Below are 12,146 nucleotides of genomic sequence, written 5' to 3' on the forward strand. Positions count from 1 at the left end.
CCAGCCTTGATTTGCTCTCAGTTAAGTGATTCGAGGCTTGAGTAGTACACTGGTACAATTAGCAGTGACTTCTGAGTTTCTCTGTACATAGAGAAAAGGGCAAGTTATCTTTGCCCAAGTTGAAGATAATCTGGGGGGCGGCCGAACCTCCTCGGGCAGGTTCCTTACACCATTCTGAAGTGCTGTGTCTATTGTCAATATGTATTAAAAAAAAAAAAGAAAGCAATCTCCAAAGCCTATTCATGGGGACTAACAAACAGAATTGATCAGCCAGAAAATAGCACAACTCTCAGTTTCATCAGAATTTTAATTCCAACTGCAGGAGCATTAAAACTGATTCAGTATTTGCCCAAAAGTTTTTTCTTTGCGTTTGAGCCCATTCTGTTAAAAGACATATGTCCCTGCAGCTGCAGGATCTTGAATGACTCCTGATAGGAAAGATCTTTTCGAAAAGCTTTGGTGACAGTGCTGACACTTTTTAGGGTCTTGTTTTGCTATTGAACTAATTTTTGTAATAAATACTGCTTTGTACAAAGGGTACTGCACCTCAGGATGTTTATCAGAATGGTGTACCTAGTGTGATGTAACTGGCTGCTGTGGAGCAAATGTGGTGCAACACCTTCTTCCTCTGCCTTTTTTTTGGAGTGATTATGCTGTTTTCTTTTCATGGTGAGGTGAAAACCTGTGGGTGCAGTGGGAAAATCTAGAATAGCCAATGTGCTTGTGCCTGTTAGTTAATGGCTTCTAATACCCTGCCAGTTAGCCCTCAAAGACCACTTTCCCTGGCAAACTGGAGTGCTTGCATCGGAAATTGTGCTTGATGATAGCTATTATTACTGACTAAAGCCATGTACATGGTTAAAGTCCAGGCTGCTGGGTCCTGTCTCTGGGGCCTCCTCTAACCAGAAATTAATTTGTTTAAAAGTGCGAGTCACTCTGTTGTTATGATAACAGCTTTCTCAGCTAGTGAAAGTTAGGAGGTGGGAAGAAAATCTATGTTAATCTATGGTAAAACTGCAGCTAGACAAGGCTAACCACCCTTCTGTAGTACATGTTTAAGTCTTCCTTCTCTCTTGAGCAGTATGGTTTGGCAGCAGTCCTTAAACAGGTGTTACCAGCCTGCCATCAGCAGCGTCAGAACCATCGAGCAACTTTTCACTTGAAGTGTCCATTTTCAGCTAAGGGATGTTTGGACTGGCTGAATGTCTGCACATGGAGCTCGGTGCATTCCATATGCTCTGGAAAGAGGACTGAAAGTGCCCAGGGCCTCTTGTTCTGTGATTGCAAACACCAAAGCAGTAGTGTCAGCTCGAGCCAAATGGATATAATATTATGCTGAGATGAGGAGTCCCTTGTTCTGTTGCTTTTCATTAACTTGCCATGGACAAAAATCTGATCCACTGCATGGGCTTAGTTGCTGAATGGACTAATAATTGTAGTTGTGTTTTCACAAAGATTCTGCCTTACTCTCTGCCCTGCCTTGCCACCCCCAAAGAAAAAAAAATCATAACAGTACCTGGTTTTGCTTGCAAAAAGAGTCTCTCTGTGGCTTGCTACTGCTACTGTTAGTGCTGGTACAGTTCACTGCTGGAAAAGTAAGGATGAAGCTGCCCCTACAAGGGGACTGTACCACTGAGCAATGCCACAAAGACAAGCAGCACAGCACAGTTATCTGGTAATGCTCCATCTCTGATGTTGTGTTCAGGGGCTCCTCTTATGCTTCAACAGCTCTTCACTTGTGTAACCTGATGTCTTTCAAAATCTTCAGCCTGTGTGGTACTTAGAAGGAGTCTCAAAACACTACTTGTGATTTCTTGAGCAACTATGTAAACCTTTCTTCTCCTAGAGCCTTGACTTGCAGTTCTCAGGCTGACAGAATGGACTTGAGTGTTCTTTTTTGTGCAGAAAGAACTTGTTGCTGGCAGTAGGACAAAATTTCCCCCATTGTCCTAATGGACAAAGCTGCACCTTTTCCTATTGCTTTATTAGTTTTCTTATCAGTAGGTACTTGAAATACTGTAGGTATGATTTTTTTTCCCTTACGTGCAGTTGTGAAATCAAACACTTGTAAGTAAATATGAGTGGACTGCTGGTTTTGGAACTGCAAAGGAAGAATGATTTCACTGATCTGAGCATCTATTGCAGTGACTTGAAGATGGAAAAAAAAGGAAAAAAATCTCAGAAGAGTTACATGAGCAGGTCCCTTGAACAGCAGCAAGTTTTCCTTTCTCTTGCATGAAAAACTGTTGGTGGGGGGAATCTCCTTGTTCTGACTCAGATTGAGGGCCCTGACTTGATGCAGTGAGCTTTTCAATAGAGTTGCTGTCCTCCCCTCTCAGCCAGTGCATGAACAAGGTACTGAAATGCAGGGGGTCAGTGCCCTGTGTTGGAGGGACACTGGAGCCACTGATGCACAACTGTTGGTGGGTGGGCAACTGGAGGCTGGAGCAGTATCAGCTGTTCCTGCCTTCTCCAATGCTTGAGCATTGAAGGGTAACTTGAACCCTTCATTCACACTTGCACTTATTTCAGTAGAATATGGAGGAGGGGATCAACCCAGCAGTACATCTGTGGAAAGAATCTGTGTTGTGGTATGCATAGATCTTGTCCCAGTTCTGTGCAACCAGCCTGGTCGCGTGCAGTCAAGACAATCCTTCACTCAGCCAGAGTAAGGTCTACTCTCAGACCTTTCAGTGTAAGGAAAGCTTAGCTAAGGATCTGTGTCCTTTGATCCTCCAGTGAGGCCAAGCTGTAACTGCTTAGAGCTTTTAAAATCGCTACGACGTGAAATTGATGCAAGTCCTTTTGTTCCAGTTTTCTACACTTTGAAGCAGTCCATGGGTTCCCCTTTTTCCCACTGCAAGTGCCCACTGAAAAAATGGGAGACCCTGTAGGCTCATACTGACTTTACTGGCCTAAAATGAAGTGCTACACCCTTCATTTTGACTTAAGAATGCCCTGGCACAGGCTGAGCAAGTGCTGTGCTCTGCTAGATCTGAGTGCTTTGTGGGTAAAGTGGGAACAGCTGATTTTCATGGCTGAAGTTGGCTGCCATATGTTAACACCTCTCCTGGCCTGGGCACGAGTGCTATTGAGCTGCTATTACCTGTGCCTGGAGGCTGCAGAGTGCAGCCCCTTCCATCTGCAGGGGCTTTCAATAACCACATACTGCACTGCTCTGCCTTGGGAACGTTATTTGTGTTCCTTTTCTTGCTCCTGTCTACGTATTCTTTTTTTTCCCCTTGTCTTCTACAGCTGCTAAATACAGCAGCCTTTGACTAACAGCCTCTGCTTTGTGAGCCAGATGTCCCTTTAGTCCTGGGAGGAGCCAGGTGATGAGGGAAATGAGTGTTGTGGCTTCTGATGCTTTCTGCTATGCACTGATCCTGTTGGGTGAGGACACCCCAAAAGCTGCTTTGGCTGCCCTGAATGTTGTAAAGGCTAGGGTGCTGGGTAGGCTTTGTCCTCTTCCTTCACAGGAAGGGGCCCTGGCAATTTTCATTGACTGGGATCCCCACAGTTATGAGGGAGAAGTCTTGTGGGGAGTCAAGGAACTAGATTTGCCATGTAAAATCAGTGAGCTGTTTGTGGATTGCTGATTCATGAGGGTGCTGGACATTGCTGCAGGAAAGGAAGGATATTTGCTGTATCTCTTCAAAAAGTGATATTTCTGTGGCAGCAGCAGGGAGTCATCTTGGAAGCCAATGTTGTCTTGACCAGCTTTCAAAAGAAAGTAGCCCAAACTCCTCCCTTCTTAATTTAATAGGAAGAAGCAACAGTGTTTGTTGCTGAGCCCTGTGCAGCAGACATCTGAAGGGTGTAGGGTTTTTCATGCTTTTAAGAGAAGTCTCCAGGTAGGATGATGATGACCCCACTGTTGCCTCTGGTGAAGTCTTTGTTATATGGGCACTTCTGATTTGAGATTTGCTCAAAGCTTTGGGAGGAAGGGAGGTATTTACCCTTGTTCTTCTAATATCCTGCAGTGAGTAAGCAGAAGAATGTCAAACAAAGGGTGACTGAAAACATTAAGCGAAATTAAACACTAAATTGAAATGCTCTTTTTCAGCCACCACTGTCACTCTGTATCAGCTTCAATTTAAGACTCCAGAGGAACAACTTTCTCTCAAAGGTAGTGAATGTCTTCAAAATTCCTCATATTTGGATGTGTGTTAGCCAGAGTGACTGAGCCTTCACTCAAAAACCTTGTAGGGCAGGCTTTCTACTGCAAGCCCTCTGTTTTGAAAAGGGCCGTAGTAACAGACCAACTACCCACAAGGTTCTAATCTGGATTTCTCTTGAGGGTTCAGTGTCACTCCTGTCATTTCCTCTTGCTTGTCTTCCTCCTTCTCCTCTGCCCCTGAGCAGAAAGGGGTGGATGGATGATGCTATCTAGAGAGAAACCAGAACTATTATTGTGGTGTGAATGTTGTCACTGAACGGGGCAACTTTCCTGTTTTGCAAGCTGACTTCTCTATTCCAGAGTATGAGAGCAGAGCAATAAGTGTCCTTGAATGCTGACTGACAGTGGAGTGGCACAGCAAATGCTGCCTTGGCTAATCCTGGAATGTTCCATTTTCTGCAGAACGGAGGTCTGTAGGAACATGCTGTGCCACATGTGGTTTGGAGTGACAGGCTTCTGAACTGCCCCTCTCCTGTAGCCTCCCAGCAGCACAACAAATGCCTGCTGTACTTAAAAACTTGATAGGCAAAGAGTAAGCATGCTTTGGTTGTGTGTATAGAAAGAAAGCCAATATTTTATTGTTAGTGTAATTGCCATTTTAACAATCTAATTCAAGAATTATAACTAGTTTAGATCCTACTACAGAAAAAGACTATTTATGCAGATGAAGTCTTAGTAATAATAAAGGTAACATATGCACTTAGTTTTTACACGTTTTCTTGGTGTTATTCTCATCCTTCCCCTGACTTCTGAGGTTGGTAGTGTCATTTTGGTGGTGACAGGGATATTACAGAAAGTTGCCATCTTGTGAATCCTTTGCTGGGAGGAACAGGATGGTGGTGGTTTCTTCCTCACTGTAGGATTCACTGGAATCCTTCTGTTATGTTTGCTTTTTACACATTTGCTGTTTCTTTCATTGCTCTGCAAGCTCCATGTTACATTCAAATCTATTATATAAAATAATTTAGATATGTTAGATATTATTGCTTTGTTCTCTTTGTTACCTCTAAAATAGTTTTGTCCAATTGCAGATCTCTGTTGGCAAGTGATGAGTTTCTTACAGCTATGGGATCTCTGCTGTCAGCCCTGTGTCTCCTTATTTGTGCCATGCCTGTACTCTCATGTCCCATGTCTCTGCTCTCTGACATACGCCAAGTAAAACAAAGCTGCAGGCAAATTAAGAAGTGTTGAGACAGTGCAAGCCTGACAAGCCTCTAGTCCTGAGGTCTTACTCAGTTCAAAGCTTAAGTCCTGTCACTAGCAGTGGCAATGTCATACTGTGGAGTAACAAAGAGGCTGTTGAGCACCTGCAGCTTGCTGGGGGCAGTGGATGAGGCTAGCAGAGGCAGAACAGCAGGTATTTCTCCTGTTTTGCTTTCCCTTCTCTAGCAGCTAGAGAGAACTGGAGTTTCATCAGAGCCCCCTAAGCCCAGGATCGAGATGAAAAGATGTGCCAAGGAAGGCAACCTGGGCTGCAGTTGGTGTTCTCAGTCAGATGCTTCTCCTGTCCTGTGGCTGGCAGCAATCTTGATTCATGAGAAGAACCTCAAAAAGTTTGAAAACAAACCTTTGTAAGTAATGCTTCTTAACTGCTCTTTAGCCTGACCAAACTGCATGTTTCAGTTGTGAGCATTGGGAATGTTGCTCATGCCTGTTTTGCTTTGTTTACTTTTTTCTAAAGTACCTTAATTAAACTACTAGCAGGAGTGCCAAGATGAGCAATAAGTGATCCTACTGATCTCTCTGTCTTAGTGTGTTCTCAACCTAATCCTGTATCACATTGTGACATTAGAGTCTTGATTAATTGGATCAGGGTAGCAGAATTTAAAAGAAACCCCTCTGATACTTCCACTTGAGGCATTCCACTTGAATGTCTGACATTCATTGCAGTGATCTACAGCAGTCCAGTCTCTGTGAATACATGGATAATAATGGGCATCTGCAGTTGCTGATGGGAAGGGTGGCCTTTGAAGAAGGCAATTTCACTGAACTTACATCTTCTAGTACCCAGTAGTCTCTGCAGAGTAGCTCAAGGTCCTGATATGTCCCCCTCTTTTCATCACAGGCTCCAGGAATGGAGCTGTATGAGGACTTGCCTTGTCTTTAAAGAAGCTGTCCTGTAAGTAGGAACCAGTACTTCCAACTCAGAAGAAGGGTCAGGCATGTGAAATGGGCACAGCTCACACTGGCTGAAGTGTGCCTCGCTCTCTAGTCACTGTAGAAGAGAAATCCCTTCAGCACAGCTCAAAAGTGTTTTGCCGACATCGGAGGAGTCTTGGCAAGCAGGCCGAAGGCAGAGCAGAAGCCCCCAAATTAATCACTGGTTTTAACCTGCTGACTCTTCAGTGCACTTTGATTACTGTTGGCAGAGGTTGGATTTATGCTTGGGCACAGACAGACCTCAGTCTGCATGAGCAGATCACAGGCTGTTGCACTCTGTTTCCATAGCACCACTCACATCTGTGCTAGGCAGTCCCTGAAGAGGCTTTCTGAGCAACTCACATGCATTCAGGCATGAGGAGCATTGGAAGAAGTACCAGCCTTGGCATGGGGTGGGAATGGAGCCTGATTTAAATATTGACTTTCCTGTGGCCAGATGTCATTCTCTCGGCAGAAGGAAAATGAAGTGTTTTACTGCAATGTGCTTAGCCTGGAGCCATGAGCTCTGAAAAGCACCATTCACTGTGTGTTTCATCTCCTTGACGAGCCACTTGCAGTGCTGTGCTCCAAAACTTTTTTATTTTTTGGCAGAGAATTTGTTCTTGAGTAAGACGATAGACCTGAAATGACTTCTTGTCTTTCTCTTCTCTCAAGACTACTCTGGTGCCTGCCTGGCAGGTATTTGTTTTACCTTCTTGTGCTCTGTGACAACCCTTTGTGTCTGCTGCCTGGGCAGACTCTTCAGGTGCTGTGCAGCTCTGCTATCCCAAGTAGGTGGTGTGTGGGCCCTTGAGCAAGGGATGAGTCCACCTACTGTATTCAGAGCGTTGCCATGTGGTCCATCACCACCTCTGGAGACACTTGAAGGAGCAGGGAGCAGAAGTTCCTGCAGAGGATCCTAAAGAGAACCGTCTGTACATCTGAAGAAGGCCACAACCCCAGCTTGCCATTGTCTGTCTGGGTTTGTGCTGCTTCTTGTCAAGCATCCCTGATCTTCTTACTAAGCAAGATTGAGCACATCATGGGTTCATCTCCCTAGTTCTCCCAGGTCTCAGACCATGGCTGGATCCCTGCACACTGTCTTTCCCTACCAGCTCCTGCTCCAGGGTGTATGAGGACCTCAGCCCCAAGCTTGGGCTGGGGACACACATCCCAAACCCAGGTTAAGGATGTATGTATGGAATCCTGTGCATTATAGAAGTTGTCATTTATATAGCTTAACTATTAAAAACTCTACTGCAGCTTCTAGCTGGCTGCTGCTGTTATATGATTTAAATGCAGTAATTTGGAAGGAGGGGAAGACTTTGAAGCTTTACTGTTATTTTCTCCATTAAAGCAGTGCTTAACTGCAGTAGAGATGTGTTCTAGGCACCTCCTTTAAATCTCCTTATCTGAAGACTGATGAAGGAATAAACAGTCACTGCTGCCATTTAAATAACTGTTTACAGTAATCAGTCTGAAATTAAAATCAGCCTTACCTGAAATACCTTTGCATTTCTTAATACACTTCTAGCAAATGCTGAGGTACAGCAGAGTGACCTGTCTGTATTTTGTGAACTGCTATTTGAGTTTTGTATACTGATCTTGTTAGCACTTTACTCAGTGTAGCAGAACAAGTGTGGGCACTAAGCAGGTAGTAGTACACTTCTTTGGGACAGTAAAATGCAGTGTCTGAATGGCTTTTTGAATAAGATCTTGATTTTTTACATGCAAACAAACCTTGCTTTTCTGCTCTTCATGTTAACCTTTAAATACTTGGTCAGCTATGTTACTGATTTTTCTGGAGGAATCTCTGATTATTGTTGGGGGCAGAATTTGATTTAGGACTCTGTTGTCTCCAGCAGTTAATTGTTTCCACAGAAATCACTCCAAGTGCATTCTTACTTACTCAGTTCCAGCAACCAGTGCTGCTGTTCAATATAAACTTGTTAGGTTATGTTTCCTATCAAGGGAGGAAAAACCCAAAAGCTCACTAGGCATGTAACAGCTGCTGCAGCATGTGTTGAGGACTTGGCCACTGTGTGCAGTGCTGCACTAGCCACCTGCTGGTCTGGTTGGTTGGACAATACAGAGCACTTCTGTAAAGAAGAAGTTTCATGGTTTTGCTGGTGTATGTTTGGGAGTACTTGTTCAGTGATGATTTTGAGGACTTGGTTTTAAGAGCCCACCAGTCATGCCGGAAAGGTGGTTGGTTCTCCGAGGGCATGTCTGTAATGGCAAGTGAGCCTTCTGCCCAGTGCACCTGTTGAGTGTGTTGCTTAAAACAGCAGCTTCTGAACTACAAGTTGGTCACTGTGTTAAATGTACAGTTTGTTCCTGTAAATTGTTCTGGGTCAGGGCAACCCCAGACTTTAATGCAGGCTGGGCAATGAAGGGCAAAGCCTTGCAGAGGAGGATTTTGGGGTGCTGGTGGATGAAGAACTGGACATAAGCCAACAGTGTGTGCTTTCAGCCCAGAAAGCCAGCTGCATCCTGGGCTGCATCAAAAGAATCATGGCCAGTAGGTTGAGGGAGGTGATTCTGCTCCCCTTCTTCACTTTAATGAGACCCCACTTGGAGTAGCATGTCCAGCTCTGGGGTCCTCAGCATTGAAAGGACTTGGACCTGTTGAATTGGGTCTGGAGGAGGGCCACAAAGATGATTAGAGGGATGGAGCACTGCTCCTACAAGGAAAGGCTGAGAGAGTTGGGGTTGTTCAGCTGGGAGAAGAGAAGGCTCCATGGAGGCATTATTGTGACCTTTCAGTACTTAAAAGGAACGTACAAGAAAGATGGGAAACATTTTAGTAAAGCCTGTTGCAGTAGGACAAGGGTTAATGGTTTTAAGCTAAAGGAGGGTATATTCGGACTAGATATAAAGAAGAATTTTTTTACAGTGAGCATCGTGAAACACTGGAACAGGTTGCCCAGAGAGGTGGTGGATGCCTGATTCCTGGAAACAAACATTGGAGGTTTTAGATGGTCCACTGGACGTTTGGAAGGTCCAATGGAAACATTGGATGAGGCTCTGAGCAACCTGATCTAATTGAAGATGTCCCTTGGAGGGGGAACTGGAACTAGATGACCTTTAAAGCTCCCTTCCAACCCCAGCCATTCTATGGTAAATTACAGATACTGAGCAAATCTTTAATTGGGAAACTTACACCACCCTTAAAGGGTATTTGGGGCATCCTGCTTTGCTACCTTTGTGTGTGAATTGCAGATGAACATGAATGCTATGGTTGATGAGCAGCTGTGAGCAGGGAGAATTAGTTTCTGCATATTTCTGAACAGCAGCAAGAGAAACCTGTTGGAGTTGATGCTTTGAAACTGAATGGTTTCGATTGGCTTCCATGCCTGTCACTGTGCAGGTTTTTTGGCATGAAAGATTTTTGAAGATTGTATAAGAAGGAAAATAACTTGAGTGTCAGTGGAATCAGCAGAGTGACCTGTTGAGTACTTCCTGCAGTGGTGAGGGAGTGTTTTTGGGATAGATGGCAGAAGGGAGAGCTTTACTGGAATAAATTTACAGTCCTCTTTAGTTCTGTTTTAACACACTGGTATGTGAAGTTCTTTAATATGGTTGTTTCTTATTTACAATTCAAGAGCAAACTTCACTTGGGTGAATCACAGAAGCATACTTCCATCCCATCCTCAATGAAGAGTACTTTCCTATCCAAGAAGCATCTTTTGAAAAAGTGAAAATGTGGCATGGGAAGAGGGATACAGAAGTCAAAGGAAGACCTGTGTGTGTTGTCACGATTTGCTAAGAAGACTTTTAAAGCTTTTTGGAAAGGAAAACTGATAAACTGAGGATAGAAAAAGTGTCAAGTAAAGTGACAAAACTTCTCTAATCTGCCTGTTCCGAGGTAATGTTACTGGAGAGGTCTTGTTTCCCTTTCCTGCAAGGTGGTGCCATCAGCATTTCTGATGGGGTGTGATGGCTTTTTGTTTATAATGCCATATCACAGCTCCCTAGTAAAGGTCACACTTGGGGATTGACAGCAGTATGCAAGGCAGTGCTTGGACTTTCCCCTCTTCAGTGTCCTGATCCAGTTTTTACTAGACTGAAAAATTGTGAATTACATTATTAATAGCTGTTTAATCTCTGAATTATTCTGAGTGGTTTTTTGTGCTGGTGGCTGAGCTATGATGTGCCAAACCTGATGTAACAATAACCTGGGTATCAGCTATAGCAGTCCTTAAGCATAAGGTTTGAAAAGTCTACGAGGTAAATCCATTACACAGAACAGATCTATTAAACTCAGACTAGAGTACAACCTGTGCTCAGAATGGCCATGAATATATGTATTCTTTTGTTTGACAATTACAGTTGTGAAATGGGCAGTGTGGTGGATTAGTTTGTGCAATAGGGAATGATGCTAAACTTGGAATTCACTTAGCAGTGTAAAGCTTTATTTTTGGACTTTGTTCATTTGGAGGTCAAATGCTAGGAGGAGGCAACTTGTAGAACAGTGCAGTTCTGGACCAGCTGCTCACTAAAATCAGTTGAGGCCTGCTTTCTTTACAAAAAAACCCCCAAACTATGAACCCCAGCAAAAAATCTCTCAAACCAAACCCACACAAAACTTAAAAAAAACCCAAAAAAACCAACAACCCCTCTCCCTTCCCTTCTTTCTTCCCCCACCTGCTTTTAGAGATGAAGTTCAATTTCCTTTGAGAGACATCCTTCAAACTTTGGTCCTTCAGACACACTGCACTTTTCCACCCCCCCTGCAGTTTCCATCATGTCAACTGTACCAGAACCAGGAAAAATGTCTGCCTGACTTTATGTTCATCGAGATGGGTATTTCCAGTTTTGTCCACTCTCATATACTTCACTGAAATGAATGGTTTAGCTTGTTCTACTTTGCTGTGAAATATAAATGATGAGCGTGGAAATCAGCTTATCCAAGCATGCTGATATTTTGGAAAACTTTACTTTGTGTGGAATGGAATGGGACACAACTAGATTGTGCAAAAATATATGAATACTGCTTCAAAATCTTGATAGATCAGTACTTGTATGATCTGAACCTGTGTAGGTTGTAAAAAAGAAAATATAGGTTGCCTGTAATGTCACACAGAGGCAAAAAGTGACATCTCATGTCCAAAGTCTGATCTGATAGAAGGGGGTATGCTCAAGTCTTCTAGGACCTGGAAATCCTTGAAAGCTTTATGTCTTTGTGTGTAATCATCTGCGGACAAACTTTTTTGACCTTTTTCTTTGCCTTCCGTAGCTGTTGGAGTGATTAGTTTTATGAGTTTTATGACTGTTGATTTATGTGACAGCAGTATCTCTTTAGGATAACAGTTTCATTTAATTTACTGTCCTAGTCTGACTTGGAGTAGGGGCAAATGTCTCTTAACAGGATTTACTCAGCTCAGGCAGCATTAAAAGTGAGTCAAGGACATATCAATCGGATAAAATCTCAGAGTACGTAATATAATGGCAACTTCAGTGGTCATAATACTCTAAAGGTAGATGCATTATCTCCATTATATCAGGAAAAAAAAGCTAGTCAGTGCAGTTGGTTTGTTAGTGAATTGCTGCTGGTGAATTGTTGCATGAGAAGTTGCAGGATTCTCCCTCTCATCTCTTAAATGGGATTAAGAGCAGTGCAACCATATTCAAGCCCACATCCGGAGTTTGTCCAGTTTGCAGCCCTGTCAGAATGTGGTCCAAGGTCCCTTAACTAGTGACAGCCAGTGCTCCCAATCTGTTTGGAAGCACTGCAGGAATTGGTACTGCCTAGGTGGTTATGCCATGTAGCAGTATGGGCAGACAGCAGCCAAACTCTGTCTGGAATGGGACACTTCAAGCACTA

The 12,146-nt window shown here is 43.6% G+C and overlaps 1 protein-coding gene across 3 annotated transcripts in view; it reads left to right on the forward strand.

Moving 5' to 3' along the window:
- Positions 1-12,146, forward strand: part of TPD52 (tumor protein D52) — a 41,107-nt gene that overhangs the window by 1,187 nt on the left and 27,774 nt on the right. The window contains exon 2 of one of the 3 annotated variants that reach the window (XM_032681736.1): positions 5,570-5,751. The exons of the other annotated variants lie outside the window; for them this stretch is intronic. Within the exon in view, the coding sequence (XP_032537627.1) occupies positions 5,715-5,751 (37 nt within the window). The 5' untranslated portion in view covers positions 5,570-5,714. The remainder of the gene's footprint in view (positions 1-5,569; positions 5,752-12,146) is intronic. 3 annotated transcript variants of the gene reach the window in all.

This window comes from Chiroxiphia lanceolata, chromosome 1 (genome assembly GCF_009829145.1).
Source record: "Chiroxiphia lanceolata isolate bChiLan1 chromosome 1, bChiLan1.pri, whole genome shotgun sequence".
Classification (NCBI taxonomy): Eukaryota; Metazoa; Chordata; class Aves; order Passeriformes; family Pipridae; genus Chiroxiphia; species Chiroxiphia lanceolata.